The sequence below is a fragment of the Telopea speciosissima genome, chromosome 4 (genome assembly GCF_018873765.1).
Source record: "Telopea speciosissima isolate NSW1024214 ecotype Mountain lineage chromosome 4, Tspe_v1, whole genome shotgun sequence".
Lineage (NCBI taxonomy): Eukaryota > Viridiplantae > Streptophyta > Magnoliopsida > Proteales > Proteaceae > Telopea > Telopea speciosissima.
In genome coordinates, this window is record NC_057919.1 from 4,980,130 (window position 1) to 5,001,746 (window position 21,617).

General features: G+C 37.4%; 1 protein-coding gene across 1 annotated transcript; it reads right to left on the reverse strand.

Annotated features, from left to right (window-relative positions):
* Positions 1–5,283: 5,283 nt before the first annotated feature.
* LOC122660009 lies at positions 5,284–7,649 on the reverse strand. The gene is made up of 2 exons (XM_043855181.1): positions 6,761–7,649; positions 5,284–5,774 (listed from the first exon to the last, which is right to left on the reverse strand). Exons 1-2 carry the CDS (start codon positions 7,239–7,241, stop codon positions 5,725–5,727), a joined length of 531 nt encoding a protein of 176 aa, XP_043711116.1. The 5' UTR covers positions 7,242–7,649; the 3' UTR covers positions 5,284–5,724.
* Between the last annotated feature and the right edge of the window lie 13,968 nt (positions 7,650–21,617).

Here is a 21,617-nt window from a genome sequence, read left to right on the forward strand (position 1 = left end):
TATATACAAAAAACCTGACCCTTCGATGTTGAAGATTGTACACTGCTGTGGTTGCAACCATTGGATGGGGGAACAAAGGGAGGATGTGTAATACCATTACTGCCCCTCTTACTAAACGGAGGACGGAAATGCTTGCAATGTGTTATGATGTACACAACCATGTACCAAAACCGGACCCTTATTCTATTTCAACAGAAAGTATCTGATCTGATCGATCATGATGCTCATAAAAGCAATGAAAATCTAACATCACGAATCACTTCCATACATCAGGCATTCAGGCCTTCAGAAATTCATTCCCATTCTACCTCCAAGCTTCATTGGTTTTCTCCCTTAGTGCATCAGTTGGTGTTGGTATTCCGTTTTGTGACCAATATGGGATTGGTGGAACGGTACATTTCAAGGGTAAAATAGTTTAAAAAACTAAAACCCGATAGGCTTTCTTTTTTTTTTTTTTGAATTAAGAGAGAGAATTGTTTTATGGAGGCCCAGGCCCGATAAGGAGGGAAGATGAGAACCTAAGACCTCCTAGGGTGAGCTTTTGGGTGAGCTTTTGTTAATTTGTTTGACCCCAAGTGCGCAAATGTGAATTACGACTCTGGCAAATCAATTAGGGTGTGTTTGGTTGCGTAAATCAACAGAACGTTATTCACTTGGATCGCAATTCTAAAAAAATTAAACTGTTTGGTTGCCTAATTCCATTGGATTACTAAAATTACATAATTCTGATTTTATAACTAAACACAATCCATATCTGAGTTCACCTCTATAGGTAAACACAGATATGTATGATGATTCAAAGCTTAAATATAAATAGTGTGGTCCAATTTTGAACAGCCATATGGGCTTTCCTAATTCGAAAAAACGCAAGAACACTCGAGTCATTTTCCAAAAATGCGAAGAACACTCGACGCCGAAGAAGACCTGCAAATCGTTGAAGGAGGTGCTTGCGTCGTCTATGTCTCTCTATCTCCCTCTCAATTTGATCTCTGTCCCTCTCTCTGCATTAAGATGGTGGGGTTTTCTTCCAGATTTCAATTTTTGGATTTCAGGGCTGCCCTAATTCGAAATCGGGAGAAGAGAATTCAGGGAAAAACACTCGATCCTTCAGCCGCCGTGGCTCCTTTGAAACCTGAAAATCGTTGAACAAGGTATGGCTTCTTCTCTGTCCCTCTATCGCTTTTGTTATCTTGTCTCTCTCCCCCTCTCTACGATTTAGGGCTTTTGTTTTTTAAGGTTTTTAAGGAAGCGACGTTAGTTGAATTTTGTTTTTCTAATTTGTGGCGCTTTAGTTGTATTCCCTTTTAGAAGCCTTTTTTTTTTGTTTTCCTTTCTTTTTAGTAGAGTTTAGAAGCTTTCCTTCAGTACCCGAGCAGCTGAGCTTCAAACATGGCTTCTATGGCATCACCTCTCACAAGACACGGCAACTGCTTTCGTAGGTATGGTAATGGTTACAATGGTCGCTCTCCTATTTCTCGCATTGCCGCTTCTCAGCAGGAGCACCCGCAACAGCTTCAGCCGGAGCAGAGGAAATCGAACAACCAAATGGGTCGACGGTATTGTATCTTAGCTTCTTTTCTTTCCATTACTTTCCTTCTCGGCATCGAAGCCTTGTATCTCTCTTGTTATTATCTTCCACGAAAGTGATGTTTGTGCTGAATCTGTGAACTACAAATAATTGAAAGTTTGAAGGGAGATAGGAGCTGCGAAATCGCAGCTATCCTCAATTTAAGGTATTTAGTTCGAAAAAATCCATATACCCACATTCTAGCTCTGTTCCTATTTGTGTCGATGATACGTTTGGAGTTATGCTTGTGAGTACATAGATTTTCGAACTATATTTGTAACATGGAAAGGTAGGCAGTTGCTTCTTGTAAAACTCCATGTGGCAGAGTGAGAGAAGAAGTGTTACCCAAGAGTAATAAAGTAATGAGGAAGAATGTATTAATGCATGAAGATCTTCCTGTCATAATTGGTCATCTAATTCAGAACTTCCAATTGCTTCATAACAGGCCTTGCGCTTGGAGTTAGAGAAGAAAGGATGGGCTTCAGAGGGCAGCTTCTAAAGACTTCATTCTAGACCTGTAACAATTTGCTGTTAATTAATCAATGAAGGAGAGCGAGTTGGGGGAGAGTGAGATTGTCTAATTTGTACCAGTTTTTCAACTGCAAGTAATTGTTGGGTTTTGGAAACATTGGTGATTGATTTGAATGATTTTTGTTAGCTAATTTAAATTTTAGAACAGTATTTCTGAAAAACCATGACAAAATTTGCCTCCTTGATATACTTCTGCTCTCCACAATTCAGTAAGAGGTAGAGCAGAAGAGAGAAGTCAGACTCTCCTAAAGGACCACAAGGTTACAAGCTGATCTTGAACCAATATATTAGTGATGATTATGTATTGGACTTCATCTTACTTAAGCTGATCAAAACCTTAAAAAACAAATGAGAGAATGGATTAGCTATCCTATGTTCATAGAGAGAGAGAGAGATACGGGTATGTGTAGTTGGGTGTAGGTATTCTCCAAACAGTAAAAATTCAGAGAACTGCAGTGGGTCTGTGTCATTATCCATCTCTCTGCAGGCTATAAAACAGAATTTATTTTATCCCCTCTGCAAGAGACTACTTGGATGCTAATGTCTCTTGTGAAACCAAAAGCTGAATGAAATTCACATCCACCTAAATTAGTGGATTTTAAACTCTAACGAAGTGCGTGAGTTATCAATATGGTTGGAATCTAAATTGACAACTATGGCCAATGTTATCATAATTTAACAAACATCTTGAGATTCAAATCTAGCCTTAGAGTAAATTACAAAACTAATTTGATGATCAGCGTTGTCTCATGATCTTATGTATATTGGCTGCATTGTGATGCTGGTTGGGATGCTGGTTGGGATCAGCATGTGGGTAATGGTCACAATTAATGGGAAATAGAGAGAATAGAAGGAGAAAAACGGATTTTGTAGGGACTAGGGAGAGGAAGAAACCATCATAGTGAAGAGAGAAGAAATATGGTTGGTAAAAAATATAGGATCTCAGATATTAATTCTGAAATTGATGTTGGATAAAGAAAGAGAAAAAAAATATGATCTTAGATTTTAATTCTAAAATTGATGTTGGATATGTGGGTTGGCTTCAAATGTTTTTTTCGTTCTTGTTAAGCTTTTATATGTTTTTATGACATGGTTTATATAGGTAGGTGAGTCTTTAGCTCAAAAGGAAGAGTACCTGGGTTTGTTCCCAGGAGATGATGGTTCGACTCCATCAAGACTCTCATGTAGCAGTAGCTTCTTATTTAATTTATTATCTTGAAGTGAACTAATTTATCAATCAGAATAGGGTGAGACTTGGGGGAATCTGAACTTTTGTTTTACTTAAAAGAAAGCTATTGAGTCATACTGAGTCATACCCTCTATGCAGTCATACCTGAGCACTCACTCACCCCCACCCCTTGCTACCTCTACACCTGAACACAACACTGACACCGTCACCCTCACCCCTTGTTGCCCCTACTCCTGAGCACACACTCAACCCTACCCCTTGCTGCCCCTCTTGCTGCCCCTACACCTAAGCTCACACTCACACATAGCAATGGCATATTAATAATTTTAGGTTATATAAGTTTGAGTGGTAATTGGATTTAATTAATTATATTAGAACATTAATATGGTAATCGTATTTTTTTGGTTAATGTGTCTTATACTTTTAAATGTAATGTTTAGTAATTGATAGAATTAGGGTAACCAAACAGTTATTCAGGTAGATTCAGGGTGAATCCAACTGATAGACTCAGGGTAACCAAACAGTTTTTCAAATAGATTCAGGGTGAATCCAACTAACAGACTCGGGGTAACCAAATAGTTTTTCAAGAAGAATCACGTCACAGAATCATGATAACCAAACAGTTTATTTTCTAGAATTACGATTCAACTAATGGTAACTCAAATGGATGACCATCCACAATCAGACCACATCCAAAAGATTTACGCAACCAAACGCTTCCTTAAAAATACAAAGAAAATTCCAATATGGATCCTTTGCCGTGTCTGTGCAGCACGATTCTGCTGGGCAGCTCGGCAGAAAATTCACCCGTTTGGGTTCCAAAATACTGTAACCAGCGACTCAATATTGTTTCTCTTTATGACGGAGTCTGAACATAATAAATGGAGGTAACTACTAATTAGTTTAGTACCCTGGGGATGAGGGTACGTCTTTAAATCTTTATATCGGGCTTTGAAACTTGGGGTGGGGGATAGAAAGAAATGAGAAGGAAACTACTTTTCCCTTCTTCACTAATAATGAGTAAAAGATATGACTCACGAGTTGAGTGGAGAAGAGAAGGGAAGAAGACTTATTTTTGTGGAAGTTTTTAAAAAGCTAATTTTAAAGATGCCCCTTTTGAGTTTTGATACCAAGTCGATTGTAGTGGGTACGGCCATGTAAATCTGTGTGACTTATGGATAAGTTTTGCTTTTTGGAATGAGCCATTTCTTATCAGATCCGCTGGACTCAGTCTAAATTGGCCAGTTTTTGCCTGAACCCTAAAAACTTCTATTGGATCACCTGCTCTGAAAAGGTAGGAATCAAGATCAGGTACAGCGATAAGAATTCGCTCATCCATTCCAACAGAGCCCAGCACCAACAAAAATAGAAATGTTTGTTCCAACAAAGACATTATAAACATACTAGAATTAACCAGCAGGACCCTATCTTTTGATTACCCAAAACACAGAAAGTTATGAATTCCAATTGTTTCAAATCTATAAGTTTCCTGCCGCGAAAAACTCCTGACATCTAAATTCTGAATATATCCATCCTCTCCAATTCCATTTTCCTTAGCCAATTCCAATTGATTCAAATAATAGTTGTCAATGCTTCTAGGCAACAAAGGTGATCAAGGAGGGTAAAAATTTAAGCACCATCAACAAGGCACCAAGTTGCTCTTCTAAAAAAAGCTGGCTGGATGCATAAGCAAGACACCTTCACAACTATGATTCAAATTAGACAAATCCGACTCCAGACCAATCCATTGCTAATTCCCAGTTTTAAAACCTCAACTAACACTCAACTCTCTCCTTATCTAGGGGACCTCTTACTGGGTAGTTTTGAATCCATTCTTTTTGTTGAACAGAAGGCCAGGAAGTTGAGAAATGAGAGAGATAAATGTCAAGTCTCTCTGGTATTGTACATTAATATACATGTCCCTCATACAAGTACAGCAGGGGGATAATCAATACCAACCAAAAGAAAGAAGAAGCCATATAAAACATCAGAGAACAAAGAAGTAACTATATCAGTCTGGTCCTTTGATGTTATGGACAAAATAAAAGGTATTATTTACAAGAAGTGATAACTTGAGCATAAAAATGCTTTCCCATATATGTACAGCACAGCGGCTATTTACATTGAAAGAATATATATAAGGATTCAAACACCAGAACCAACCCCGCCCCCCTCAAAAAAATATTATTTTCCTTGTTCTTCATTGAATTAGTCCCTACTCCTGGAAGTAGAAAAAGGGTAACATGCAACCAGAATTTTAAAACAAAAAAGGAACAAACCAGGCCTCGTAGTAGTCCAACTTTTGCTGCTTCCACTTAATGATTGGATTGGTTCATAAGTTTCCTAAAAGGATTTTTTGTTGGTTGTGCCATTATTCCCTCGTAGTTAACACAGAAGAAGCACTGTTCTAAGGCCAACAACCAACAAATAGTGATTCTCAGTTGTTCTGAAGAGAAGAAAGCCACTCTTCTATATACTTCTTGCTTTCTGCACATCAGAATTAAATGCAGAGAATAAGTAAGCAAAGCCCCCCAAAAAAATCAGTCTCCTTTTCACAAAAACAAATTAAAACTATAACTGAAGATCTACCAGTAAGATGGGTAAGATGCCAACAAGTAACCAGTCAAATACCAATAAACTGTAAATTGCTCAGGTGGAATAGACCACCATATAGCTACTGATTAGCTACTAAATATAACTGGGCCATTAATAATAAAATAAACGAACTGTAATATTCCTAAAACTAGCCCAAGCTGAAGTATGAATAGAAAAACAACCTATCAATGTCTGAAACTTAAAAAGGGTATGTATGAAACTAACATCCAACAAAAATATTTGCATTTTGACAAAGATTGCATCCCCTATCCTGAATTCTTTGAGAGCTAAATGGAGTTTTGATAATCAGTAAATATCCAAGAAAAATAAAATTAGCAAAAAACTAACCCAAGCTTAAGAGGAAATTTAAGACAATGAATAGAACAGCCATAACAGTTCTAACTTCTAAACGTTTTTAATGGACATATCAACAGTTCCTAGAGTGGCCAGTTCTTTTAATATTCAAATTAAATATAGCACTAATGCTTCACAAAATATTAATGGCTGTTATGATAGCACATTTGTCAAAAATGGCATTTAATTCAATGATTATTTAACACTACATACTTTCATTAAATAATGAAATACTACCTAACTCTATCACATCAAGCTAAGATGATAACTTCCATCTGAGCAATCAATATTACTCTTGAGTTCAATCTCTGAAAAAAGACTGGAGAGTCACAACCATTATCATTTTGATTTGACTCCGACCATGCTTAATATGCTTGAAACTTCCAAGAGTGAAGTGTGGCAGTAAGTACTATAATTTACAGTAGTAACAGTGCATCAAATTGAAAATCACACCAACAAGATGGGGAAATATATGAATTTGGAACGAGAAGTAGAAAATAAATGTTAAGAAACAAAGAATTTACCTAAAAAATGGCTTGCAGTATTGGGGAGGTTCCCGATGGCACCCAAAAACTGAGTCTTAGGGCTGTTGACCTCCACCAGCTCCCTCCGGCCACGGCCATAGCATGGAACCAGCACGGCGAAACTGTTCTCCGTCTCATCGTCACTAAGGAAATCAGGGGCATGGGGCTCCAACCACCCAATCGACCAGTCGGAGTCGTCAGATTCAGATCCCGATAAACACCCACCATCGGATGGAACCAGCACCACATCATATTCCCTGTCGATTCTTCGCTCTTCTCTGCTGTGCCATTTCCGCTTAATCCTTCTCGGCGTGGAGTGCATCTTACCCCCCTTCACTGAAGGAAATTTCACATTATCGGACTCTCGCACACCCAATCCCAAATCAGATGAAGAATTTAAAGAAGCGCAAGAGGAGACGTTAGTTTCGCGATCTTTTCCACTCCACAACCACCAAGATAATCGAGGGAAAGCCAGAGCCATTCTTCCCTGGAAGAATATCGGATCGATGGGTAGACAACAGAAGCAAACAAAAGAAAATTTTGGTTAAAAGATATGAGGAAACTGAATGATAGTGCTCTTGATGTGAGAATCCAAAACCAAAGGGTTACTTTTGAGGGTTTCTGGGTGGGAGATGAGAATAATTTCAGTGTGGCCGACACTTTGGTGTAAAGAATTGAGACCAGCAAAAGAGGACACTAGTGGAGTTTCTGCCAATTTCAGAAACCAGGAATGAATGATTTAATCAGCCAACAAAAAAGATGAGATATGATCAAGAAAAGAACAAAGACAACGGTTAAGTCTCAAATCCAACATAAGCAGTCAAAAATCTAGTCAGGAAGAAGCGTTACGAGTTTCCTTTCTTCAGAATGGGAGAATGAAAGAAGAATATGAAAATTTTTCTCATTAAACAGAACTAAAGTAAAAGGAACTCAACCCCCAACTAAAAGGCTAGAACTAGCAGAAAGAATCACAGGAATTCATTGATGCAAAACCGCAAAACAGAAACGAACTCAATCGACCTAAATCCTCTGCTTCTGCATGCTGGACCAACTACAGGATCTCGTCAAAATTCCTGAATAAACTGCAAAAAAGGAAGGGAAATTTTATATGGCCTCTTTTTCCCCCAAATAACCTCAAAAACGTTCAAGCCCAAGAATCAGAAACCCTAGTAATTGCCTTTTTCTTCAAAAAAAACATGGAATCGGACATGAGGATCCGACCAGAGTAAGTCCCTTGAATCCAAGCTAAATCAAGCCCAAGCAAACGCTCTTCTCGTCAAATCAGAAAAAGAAAAAGGTCTAATTTTTGTCGGGTAAAAATGATTCTGACAAAAAAAAAAATAGGGTTACAAAAAATATAAGATAAAAAAGATGGAAGACCTATTCGACCTCCCTTCCTCTCTACCACTCATCTTCCTTCAATCTATTCTGTCACTCTGTGAAATCAGTTGCAGGTTGAGGCCTCTCCTTCTATATTTATAGTCTTTTCTGAAAGGGTTCGCACGACTCTCACTCGTCCTTTTTGATTGGATCTTATCATAGGTACATCCAACGGTTGAAATTGAGGTACCGTCGGATTGGGATCTTGACTCTCTATCTGAATTCTCTGCCACGTAAGATTTAGAGGCTAGCAGCCATCGTGAAGGAGGCGATTGCTCTTTTCTGACGTGGGCTCACCGAAACCCAATCATTGCGTGTATATGCGGTGCATTAGAGAGCCACGTGTACAGTAAAGTTTTGTTTTATCTTCCCAATAGCTGAAAATATGAAAAGGCCAGAGGATAAGAGCCGGCTAACCCCTTGTGTCTACCGTTGGATTGGAAAGTGTGAGTGGACCCCACAAGTCACAATCCTTCTAATCCGATTTTCAATCAAGAAAGTAGGATTGTGGTTGTGAAACGGAATTCTACTCTCCAAATGGTTCAACGGACGGCTGTGATGATGACCCGACAGAACCGACCCGCAGGGTCTTAAGGTTCGAAGGGTGTCTAGCTGGATACAGTTGCCCCATGTCAAATACAGACTACAGAGGCTGCCAGGCTGCGTACCATACATTAATGTCTTTCAGTTTCTGCCTCTCTTTCTCCTTTTCTATGAAATCATTATCGATTCTGATTTTTGAAAGAATGGTTAAGCCAAAAGATTGACCATGTGTTGTGGCCACGGTTTTAAATATTGATATCGATCTCAGCTGGTAACAATACAGATCGGATGGGTCGATTTTAAATAAACTTCATTGTTTTGATTATTTTACTCTTAGCACAAACCATTACACTAATATAATATTGACCAAGTATCAATATTGGCCAATTCGATACCAATGTTTGAAATCATGTTCGCAACTCATCCTGATCCTTTAGAACATGTATTTCAACATTGAGTTTTGCATCTCAAAGGGATTACGATTATCCCTAGATTGTGGATTCCAAGTCGGGATTTAAGAATTATGATTGAATCGATTTGATCTCTATTCTGGCCAATCTGGCTCTTTCTTTGATTCGTGTATTGAAAAATACTAAAGGGCATTAAAAACTGTTTTTGAACGATCAATTGGACTCCAATTTTGTGTTTTTAAACCCTAACTCCCTGATTTTGAATCGTGACTATTAAGTCAGGTGAGTCACATATGAATCGAGAGTCACGACTCATGCGTTCGGTGCCTACCTAGAGTGTGTTTAGTAACTATCAATTCTCGGAATAGATTATAGATCCAAAACCCAGTGTGTAACCTGAATCTACTCTAACCTTTTGTAAAAGTAAAATCTATTTCAAAAAATACGTACCAAACACAACCTTAAAGTTTAATTTGTGTGTTCAATGTTGCATTTGCACCCACACACGTAGCTGACAACACCGGAATGGCTTCTTGTCTCTTACCCACACAAGGACAAAGCCACAGGCCCACATACCCAATACCCACAGCCCACATGCAAAGAGAAACAGAAGCAGGGAGGAGAAGGACCACACCCGCAGACACATACGGGAGGGGATGAGAAGAGAGACAGTGGTGGTGGGCTCGGTTCTGTCGTCAGACCAAAGATTCCGGGAAAAATCAAAAGATTCTACCAAACCCTCATTCTTTCTTTCGTTTCCTCTTTAAATGGTCAAACAGAATCACAAACTCACTCAGGGTCAGAGTCTCCACTATACAGATCTGGCTCTGGGACCCAATGAAATGGCCATAACCCTCCCCCTGTTTTTGGGGTGTTTTTGTTGAATTGAACCCTCCAGCTCCCCCCACGGTTGGAGGAGAACCAAATTGTGTTCACTCTACTCTCAGCAACTAAAGTCATGAACATGATACAAAATGTCCACTTGCACCCACCCTCTGAGGCTGGTGACGTCTTAGGTAAGTGGTTATCTTTCTTCATCTTTCCCCTGATTACCCTCCATAACTCCCCATGTGCCTGCCTTTCAAGAAAGAGTTTGGTTTGAGGTATCGGAATTGGTATTGGGGTAAAAAGTCCTCTTCAATTCCATAAATATGTAGTACAGTTGGGGATTGACAGCTCGACAAATCTAATAGTGTTGAGCTTGAGAAGAAAGAAAATTGGGTCAATTAAATTCGGTACTGTTGGATTTAGCATCCTTCACGTGTCGAGCTCTCAGCCCCGAATTATACTATACTGCACTTTTAAGGAATTGGAGAAGATTTTAATCCCAATATTGATATCAGTATTAGTATCAATTGATTCGTATTAATATCTACTTAGTATGATACATGTATCCAATCTATAGTTCGTACCAAAACAGTGTCCCCCAGATTGGTGGAGTTATTGAATCTGAATCAGCCGATACCAATACCACCTGTATAACTTGTGAGATCCCAAACCTAAAATCATGTTCTGAATTTTCCTTTTTCCGATTTTTATCTTTAAACCTCCAATGTCTCTTTCATTTTAATTTTTTTTCTCTGTTTTTCCCAAAATTTGGAGGTGAGCATCATTTTTACTTTATCTTGAGTTCTTGACATCCAATGGTTTGGAAATTTGTTTTAACAAATGGTTTTCGCAAATCTTAATTTTCCTTAAATGGTTTCTCCAAATATCAAAGTTGATGTAATTTTCATGTTTAAATTCGAATTTGGGTTGTGTTTTATTTATTTATTTTTTGGTTAAAATCTCGTATTTTTTACGATATCTTGCTAGTAGAACAAGTATCATGTAATTTTTACATTTTTTTGTGTATAAAAAGACATTATTAATGTGCTTTATGTAAAAAATGTTCACACTCTTTTAAATACGTATGTATGGTTATGACGAAATATGGCCAATTCCGGCTGATTACTAATTGATTTTAGATCCCATTTCCATATTTTTTATTTTTTTTTAATCTTGATATATATAGGAAAATCTGTTACAATCAAAGTTGGTGAAAATGAATTATATTATTTATAATAGTTTTTGAATAATTAACACTTTATTATTGGACATTAGCTACCAAATGGTGAGGTTAGCCACGATCCTCCATTTTTTCCCCTGAGCTAGTGGGGACCCAAATTTTAGGGGAAGTAAATCGAAGCTACAAATATATTCAATTTGAGGTCAAATAGACTCCACCATATAGATGATGAAGTTTTTTTTAAAAAAAAAAACAATTTCTGTATTATTTACACGGTTTAGGAAAACCTAACATCCTAGGGTCATCATACTCCCACAAGTAAGCCTCTTTGTTTGGCAAAGTGGGGGTGGGGATCTTGAAATCGAATGGAGACCCTTGACCCTAGACCCTATAAGCTACCTCCAAGTAAGGTTGTAAATGGATAGTAGGAAAATTCGAATTCGATCCGCATTAGTATCTGTTTAGGGACATTCGTATTCATTTAGAGATATCTAGAAAGAAATCCAAATACTGTGATAAAAATTCGTCTGAAAAAAAAAATCAAATATTTAATAATAAAAAATTAAGTAAATAATGATCTTGAGGATTTTTTAAGATTCAACAGGTTCTAGAATATGAGGAAAAGAAAATCATGATCTAAGAGATATGGATTGAGGATGAATTGTATCCGCTAGGGGGAAGAAGGTCCGAGTTACATAAGGCAAAGTTGTGAACGGATGGTCAAAAATTCGAATTCGATCCACATCCAAATCCATTTAGAGGTATCCGTATTCAATTAGAGAATATCCGGATACGTTTACAGGCCTACCTCCATGGCGCAACCAGGATTTTCATCCTCTCAAATGCGATGCACCACCTATATATCTATACAGTATTTTTAAAGGTGTACGACTGAAATACACCGTCTGATGCACTTTACAAATGTATTGATAGAGAAGAAAAAAATTTGTGCAACGTGCAACCAACTACACTAAGGCCTCTTTGATAATATAATAACCCTATTAAACCATATACTCTTTTTTTTATGGGGGGGGGAGGGAGGGGAGTGGAAGCATAATCAGCTATCACCATGTACACTACAATATTACATACGCAAATACCCCCACGTGCATTACATGTGCAATACCGCCCACGGACTTTACGTATGCAAATACATTTATTTATTTTCTATAACTTATGAGCTAATTATTTAAAAAAGAGACACCGACCAAACAAGTCCCAATTTGATGGATAAGATAAAGATAAGCAATAGACACGTGTGTACTTAGAAATTATAAATATACAATAAAGTACGGACAGATAAGCGCCTACGTTACGCAGAGATTAATCACATTTTTTTCAAGAAACAATCGATTTATTACTTTTAAACGAGGATAGAGATAACCATTAAACCATCCAAATGAGATCCTCTTATTTATTTTAGGAAGAAAGAATACTAACTGGTATTGTGTCTCGGAATTTATCTACATTAGACACAATTCAGTGTGAAAAGACAAGTGGACCTCTGGTCCTTCTATACCGGTCTTTTTGTGTTGCGTTATGTCTAGGCGCAGGTGTCTACATACCCTTTCTCTCTCTCTCTCTCTCTCATCCATATGATTTCTCTACGTCACATTGACTTTGATTACTACAAGATATATATAAAAACATATATGGTTACGATCGAGACGGGCCATGTGTCAACCTTAACCTATCTTTTTTTTTTGGTAAAAACCTTAGCCTATCTCAATATAGAGAGAGAGAGAGAGAGGGTTGTCTAAGCGAGGTATTTTACATCCTCTCACATTCATTTTTTTAAATGGAAAAATCTTTGTACAACACAAACTCAAAAATGAGATTACACATCTCTTTCACATGTTACTATTCATGTGAGGGGGTGATATGTCATATAAGCCTCAACCCCTGTTGTCAAATTCCAAAGAAGGTTCATTTATTCATTTAAAACTATACTAAGGCAATGTAGGGAACCTTCCTCCTTTTTTTAATTATTAATTTTTTCATCTTAAAAAAAATAAGGGAGAGGGTTGGATATGTCGCCTGTTTTTACTAAATTAGTGGCATACACTAATCATAGTGCTAGACACAGGAGGGCAAAAGGATTTTTTCAAAGGAAGAGAAGAGTGGATGACACACGTTGGGCACCCTAGTGGCATACCTAGTCTTTTTCCAAAAAAAAAATAATCTCATAATAGGAGAGAGTTCCCTAAAAGGTAGTGTGGCCTCAGCGACAATGCAAGGACCAATGGAAGCGTGTGTAGAAACATTAACAAAAGTGGGATTTCTACCTTTCATGGGGGTGGGTGGGACAGTCATTTTGCATCCTTCTATGTCTGGGTTTGAGCACATGACCACGCTGCTTCCAGGATTTCCCCCCTATAATAATACATGTGAGAAGGTTCCATGCATTTTCCCTTTGTATTTTTAAAGTTTCAATTGTTCTCAAAATTATTCACTCTTTTGAACTTATTCCAAAGCATTGTTTAACCTCATAGTAATATAAAATAAAACTTGCTACATTATTACGATATGAGTAGAGGCTAACGTATTTTGAAGGTCCATGGAACAATTCTAGAGATGACGATGATTCTTATCATGGGTTTTGTAACGTTTAACCACCACGGTTGTTTACATTGAGCAAAGCCTTGCAAATGGATAATCGAAAATCTGGATTCGAATTTGTATCAGTTTATTCAGATATTTTTTTTGACAATCAAATATCAGATATGAATTCAAATAACTTTTAGACGGACTATTACATTTTTGGGTGGTAGTAAACTCTTCCTATAGCACTTGCTTCAGATTCGACTTATGAATGGGTTTACTTTATATTCAGATACTAGTGTATCCATTTCAAATTTGCTCTGTTTACATCGCTAATTGAACCTATAATCATATATTGGAATAGCCATACTTTGTACATAAGGAACGATCTTCTTTGTCTTGTAAGAAGTCAAAAAATGGTATAATATACTTAATTAAAAAAATGTATACAATCATCGTCTTTTGTTGAAATGACACTCTGTTCCTCCTATATGATGTTCTGTCCCGCACCACACCTCCCATTGATGCCATTTGTTATTTAATCACACGCGGAAGGTGTGCCTATCCCTCTCCCTAATTTTATTTAATCCATGGCATCAATTTAGTGTAATCATACATTGCAAGATGGCCGGAGACTAGACTATGTGGAACCACAATCCCATTCATGGACAAGAAAGGCAATGATTTGTCTTTTCATTTTGTGGGAATTGAAAGTCTTTGGGGGATTGGAACCCACGAGTTCAAATGGTGGTTGGGTTACTGGATATTGTGGACAAGAAGTCATTAATTAGGGGTTCTTGCTCGCATGTTAGTTTCAACTCAATCAGAATTTATTATATGTCAAAACAAAGTGTGGAAAAAATAAATTAAAGATTATTTTGATAAGATTGAAGTTTGACAGAGTCTATGTTCACACTTTGTTAGGTATTGATTCTCAGTATAGATTCTAGATTTAGAATTCATTCACGAACCTAATTTTTCTCAATTTCCTCATTTCAAAATGTGTTCTAAATCAAGAATGTACTGGGAGAACACATACAAAACGCAACTTCAAACTATTTCTTAGGGGAGGGAGTTTTTGTCGCAACCTATGCCAACATTCTCTTGTGTCTATCTTTCTTCTGCCCTAAAGAGGGGCAGAAATGTCATTTCACAGAGGAGAGGAGATAAATAAACACAGGGGAACATTATTGTAGACCACACTCCTAGACAGAAAACGTTTTTTCATTTCCGACCACCCATCAATTATATTTGTGGGCTTCATTTTTTTGTTTTTTGGTTGTTGTTTAAATAAGAATACTGATATCAAGGTTTTAGTTTACCATATTTGTGGCAGTATTGGCCACGATGCCGATATCAATACTAATATCGATATTGATACAGATCAATTATATCAGGCCGAATCCAATTTTTTTTTAAAAAAAATTCTCTTTTTGATCCCAAAAAAAAAAATGATATTTTTTTTTACCAAGACCAAGACCTTAATCCATGATATGTTACTGTTTATGAAAACATCACATGTTCGTTCAAAGCATCCCAAAACAAAAGAAGGAAAGAATTGTGTTAAGAGGCAGGCAGCTTAGCAAGACCCACATGAGCATGAAAATTTGGACTTAATTTTACTCTCTAACTAGTACAGGCGCCCTAGAACTAAAAACGACGCTTGAGACTTGAGAGCCAAGTTAGTAAGACTGAAGTCAAAAAAAAATTAATTCTCTATAAATTTTCTTTTCCAGTTTGTCCAAACTTCTTGTCATCGTCAATTTAATCCATGTCGGAGGCTGGAATTAATGGTCAATTCCATCATAGAGCGTGTTTTTCATGTGCCAAGTCTTAACATTTAAAGAGATTAGACAATAGCAGATTTGTTAAAAAGAGACTTTATCTTTTCTTTGTGTTTATCTTGTGTCATTCATTCATTCCAGTAGTATCTTTGAGGGGAGAAACAACCTTAATCAGTGTTGTGCCTCAGCGTGTATCTGCGCTTAAACACAGCTGTCCAAAAAATGATCAGTGCACCCCCTGAAAAGGCAGAAAAGACCAGGGTGCATCAGTCATTTTACGTATACCTGTGTCTGGTATATGGGTACATGTCGAGACACAACACCGATTAGTGTTCCTTTTCCATCTTTAAATTTTGAAAAGAGGAAAAATTGAATAGAATCTTTGTAAGGTTTGAAAAGACCAATGGAAAAAAGATCAATGGGTAATTGAGCAGGTGGGTCCGGTGGCTCTTTATAGTTTCCATTTCACACAAAACAGTAGCAGTTTTGGTTTCTTTTCATTTATAATTTGTTCCGTTACTTAGAGCACAGTTTTTTCAGGATTGAGTTTTCAATCACCTAAGGTGAAGATAGAATCTCTTCATCTACTATCCTCTAATTCGATCAAGAAAAGGTATTACGGACCTTCAATAATAAGGAACATGAGTTAATGATGAGACTCACTACTATCACTTCTCTTCATCCTCTGTGACAAAAAATGCCTAAATTCCATCTAGGACTATAAGTCTATATACTATGTGGTGGCAAAATATTCTCTGAGCTCCGAGGGAAGGATATTCTAGCACCCTTTATCTTTATCTCTCTCCTCTTCATATTAAATGACCTCATTGTCCTCTCAATAAACACACATAAACTTGAAGGAAAAAAAAATTCCTCAAATGCTAAAAGGGGCAGTAAAAATTTATTCCCAATTGATAAATTTATAAATTGGGGGTCCACGAGGGTGACAGAGGGTGGGTCCATTTCTATCTGTCTATCTATCAATCTATTAATCTATTAATCTATCTATTCTGATCTAATCTATTATATACATAATCCAATGACATATACAACGAAGATGTATTAAGAACAAGATAACTGTATATATAATGTACTTCGGTTCAGGTTAGCCAAAATGCAACAGCAAGGCCTAGCCCCACTCAGAATTCAGAGTAGAATTTAAGCCCAGGCCCATGTTGATAGGCCTATTACATGGATTGGGGATGCAACTTAGGCCTTGAAAATCTAAGCCAGCCACAATTTTCCAGTCTTGGGCTGTGATTTCAAGCCCGTAGGCTGGGGCTGGGCTGAAAAAATCCAGCCCAACAGTTTATGGGATGGGATTTTCTAGTCCAACAAACCAGGGTAGTATGGGGACATAGGAGAGATAGATATCATCATTCTAAGGGTATTTTAGACATTTCATCTTGGGGGACATTTTATTCCATTTTTGTGGTATATTGCTTTAGACCACCATGTCCTACTACTATACTCCACCAATCATAAAACTTTTTTTCTTAATTTATAGATGACTAAATGGATGCAAAATTAGTTTCCCATTAGAATTTCTATTTTTTCTTTTAATGCTTTGATTTTTTTGTTCAAAATTTTTTTAATCAGAACAAATACTATCAATACATGTAAATTCAAATACTCATATGATTACAACATAGTCAATCAATGTCTTGCCAATGTTTAAATGTAGTTCACTATGTTGTGACAGAGCAACAAGTATTGTTTTTATCCAACTGAGCAAACACCCCATAAGTAAGACGTCAAAAGTTCAAATCTTCTTGGGGCCTGTCTATCAAAAAAAAATATGGGAAGCAGTTTTCTATCCGGGAGTGTGGCCTACGCCAACACTCATATGAGTCTATCTCTCTCCTCCCCATGTGAAAAGACACCTCTACCCCCTTGTTTTAAAGAGATATATTCTTCTTATAAAATTAGTGGGAAATAGTTTCCTGTTTGGGAGTGTGGCCTACGCTAGCACTCTCATGTGTCAATCTCTCCTCCTCAAAACAAGGGGGCAGAGCTATCTTTTCATATGGAGAGGAGAGAGATAGACTCATGGGAGTGCTGGCATAGCATAGGCCACACTCCGCTACGCCAGCACTCCCAGATAGAGATCTTTTTCCCAAAAAAGATATATTCTTCTTATAAAATTGATGGGAAATAGTTTCCTGTTTGGGAGTGTGGCCTACGCTAGTACTCCCATGTGTCAATCTCTCTTCCTCAAAACAAAAGGGTAGAGATATCTTTTCATATAGAGAGGAGAGAGATAGACTCATGGGAGTGCTGGCGTAGGCCACACTCCTGGACAAAGTTCTTTTTCCCAAAGTTGATACAAACAAAGGGAAAACGATGGGCACACCACTGATGTACTATAAGCTAGTGCCCTTTGTGTCTATCTCTCCCCCCACCCTTCCTTCCTTCTTTTAAAATGAACCCCTTACCTTTCTTGTATGGTATCCATCCCTCACTCCTATTGGTGCCACCCGCTAATTTACCGCACACGAACGGTGTTCCTATCCCTCTACCCAAAAACAAAAATCTCCAATGTTTTAAGGTGAAAAATATATAATTATAGATAGGCAAGCAAACCACACCTACACTATATTGAATAAGGGTTGGACAAAAGATAATTGCTATGAAAAAGGACAAGCAGTGACAAAACTGGTAGGTATACCAAAAAAATAAAAAAATAAAAAAAAAAAAAAAAGAAAAAAAAGAAAAAAAAAGACAACATTGGTAGCCTACCATGTGGTATGTTCGGGTATCAATAATTTTTCCCAAATTTTATTGATAGGCCGGATACCGGGCTTCCTTATCAAACTAACTTTTGCCACTTGTCAAAATAAAGTAAAGAGAGGGAGAGAGATAACCAAGGATGGATATTTTTTATTTATTTTTTTCAAAGACAAATAATTTGATTGAAATTGAAATAAATTTTAATTAATTACCAATTATTGTAGGCAATGATTAGAAACCCTGCAATTTTATATAGTAAAGACAATGGATAATGGGCTATATAATTGAAGATTTGAAATGTGGACAAATTGAGGATATTTTTCTACCTTTGGACAAATATTTATAAGAGACTCAAATCTAAATAAGCCCCAATAATAAATGGGCTGGGCCCGTACGCACATCTTTGTGGGCTAAGCATGGACCGAGCCATTCATTGTCAATACATGCCACTTCTGGGTCATGCTTATTATACCAGCACGGCAAAGCTTGATGAGAGAATCTGAGTCAAGCCTCAGTGTGGCCACATCGAATAATTGAGGACTACTAAAGAATGGTGTACAGTACTCACGTGGTTAGGACAGCAAAGGCATTTAAGGCATAGTGGGCTTGCAAAGGAACTGAGCCCATTCTGTGAGAAAGAGAGGTTGATCTGATCCACTTTGGTGTATGAGATAACTGAAATTCAGGTAACTGTCAGTATTAGTTGGGGACATGAAGGGTCCACTACATCCACTATATTGGTGGAGAACTTCGGTGGTGGGAAAACGTGGGCCAGATTTGATGGAACCCATAACGAGTCCCTGATTCATTACATCCACTCTATTGGTTGAGAGCTTCGGTGTATAATGGGCTAATTTGATGGGACCCATAAGGAGTTCATGATTTCAGTCAGATTATCTTAAGGAAACCCGTTCCATGCTAGTGTGTCAGTTGCTTACGGAGCGGAGAACAGAAGCAACTTGGCAAAGCTGGGATTGGGTCCTTGGGACTTGGGAGTCCTGCACATGCCTCCCAAGCGGGCACCCTCTCTCACACATTTAAAAAGAAATTAAATAGAATCAAACGCTATGTAACAAAATCATGAACTTGGTCCTTAACTGGTATCATGCACCATTTTCTCTCTTTCTTGACATATGGGCCCTCGTATACGAACACTACGACAATGGGGAATCCCTTTGTCCATGGGGTTTTGTGTATTGATAGTTAGTTTGATACCTTAGGAGGCTAGGAAAGAAAAGAAAAGAAACGAAAAAATCATGATAAAGTATTTAATCTATAAATAAAGCGACATCTTACCAAAAAAAAATTAAAGCGACAGAGATAATCTTTAGTGGTCCATCCGTCCATGGCGGCGACTGGCAACATGTCAGAGGGTCGCCGAAAGAAAAACTAATGAGGCTACTTTTTAATTGTTGCACAAAAGTAAAATATTTCCTAAAGGGCTAATTCTGTAAATTAGCCATGTTTGATATTTTAGTACATAGCCATTCCTACCATTATTTACCATACAAACAACACATATCGCTATTGGAATATTTCCTTATCAATCGTTGAACAGCTCAAGGGTAGGGCAGAGTTACAGAACACGGGAGAACTGATTCAAGAACTCATCTTCCCCAAACCCTAAACAATTTGGGGAAGATGAGTTGTAGGTCGGTTTTTTTGTGTTTTTTTTTTTCCAGGTAAGATTATTTTGGTCATTTTACCTTATCCAATGACAGAATGATCCATCAAAGTTTAAAAATTAGGATCCATTATAATATAACATCTCTGTCTAACGGCATGAACTATAATGGTACTTAGTTTGGAAAGCAGGGGTGCACATAGAATTAATGAAAATTTAAGAGACAATTATAAATTTGGCTATTTTTAAGGGGGGCATTTGGAAATAACCCTTAACCTTACGGGCTGCTTCCCTTCCAAACGAAGGAACAAGGAAGTGCTTTTATACAAAGAACATGGCAGTCGGTGCCAATTTTTCCGGATCAAACAAAAAACACAGCAGAGTATGGTACCATCATTTTTTTTTCTTTGAATATTTGGTCCTTAAGATTTTATTAAAATAGAAATAATTAATAAAAAAAAAATACAAGGGGGATATTACTGCCTTACCCGCAATTCGGAGAACAATTAATAATCACTCATTCGAGAAAAAAATCGCACTCCTTTTACAATGCCCCACAGACAACTATTGCTTTCTCAATGCAGGAATATCTGTCGTATCCCCACGCAATATCCACTTAAGATCCAAGGAAAAATTTGAACCAAAATAAAAAATACAATTACTTGCCGAATCACAAACCAAGTTTACCATCCAGTCCACTAGTTTGGAATGCATTTTAAAATTTGATCCTCATTTATTTGTTTTCACTTAACAATACATTTTATTCTATTCTAGACCCAAAATCTATTTTCTAAAATACATACCAAACGCAAGCTTATTTTCAAATTGTTGTGCTTCTTATGCAGTAGCTAGTGATATCAAGATTGGGGCGTAGGCCTAGGTGGTGAGAGTTGAGAGCAACTAATCTCTCTTAGGATGTATTTGGTTGGCAAGATATGAATATTTTAAATAAAAATTTAAGATAAAACAACAATGATGGGTTAAATCCAATTGGAAAAACAAAAATCCAATATTTATTTAACGATCAAATACACCTTTAAACCCTTAAGGTTCGCCATTTGTTTATTTTTAATTGTTATTGTAAGATGGTAGTGTACATTTGATATAATACCAATTGGAGATCCAAGTAACCTTTATTTTAGGTGGAGAAAGTTTTTCCTTACCTTCTTGTAAAGGTTCACCATACCGTCCTAAGCTTCACAAACCCCTATATGGATTACTATGTTCCTCAAAATATCTTCTCAATATTTTCTCGCACGTATTTAAAACTCCACGATAAATGATTTCCCATCTACCATGACTTAAGGAAAACTCAATCCGTTTATTTTATCCTTTGAGACTTGAGAAAAGTGGGTGCACATGTGTTCCATCTACCTCCACACATGTTATTAGTGTAACATTAAAATCAAAATGGGGCAAAGGGTAGGAAGAATCGGCATCCTCTACGTCCGTCTGCCCCTACTTCCATGTGCGCCCTACACACAACGGGGTGCGCAAAGATTTCCTTACCCCTGCTCGAGCAGGGGTAAGGCGGTCTTTGCTCACTCCGTTGTGTGTAGGACGCACAGAAAGTAGAGGCATGCAAAAATAGAGGATTTGGACTCGGGGTAGGGATGAGATTCATGTTTCTCTTTCGATTTCATCACTGATTTTGATTTTGATTTGGTCTTCCTTGTTTCGTCTCCATTAAAAACAATAATATTAATAAAGATATTTTGTTTCCCATGATGTCATGGTGGAAAATCAAACTCATACAGGGTCTAAATCATCCGTTTAGTAGGAATCTACATTTTATCACAGAGGGGAGAGAGAGAGAGAGAGAGAGAGGATGTGACAA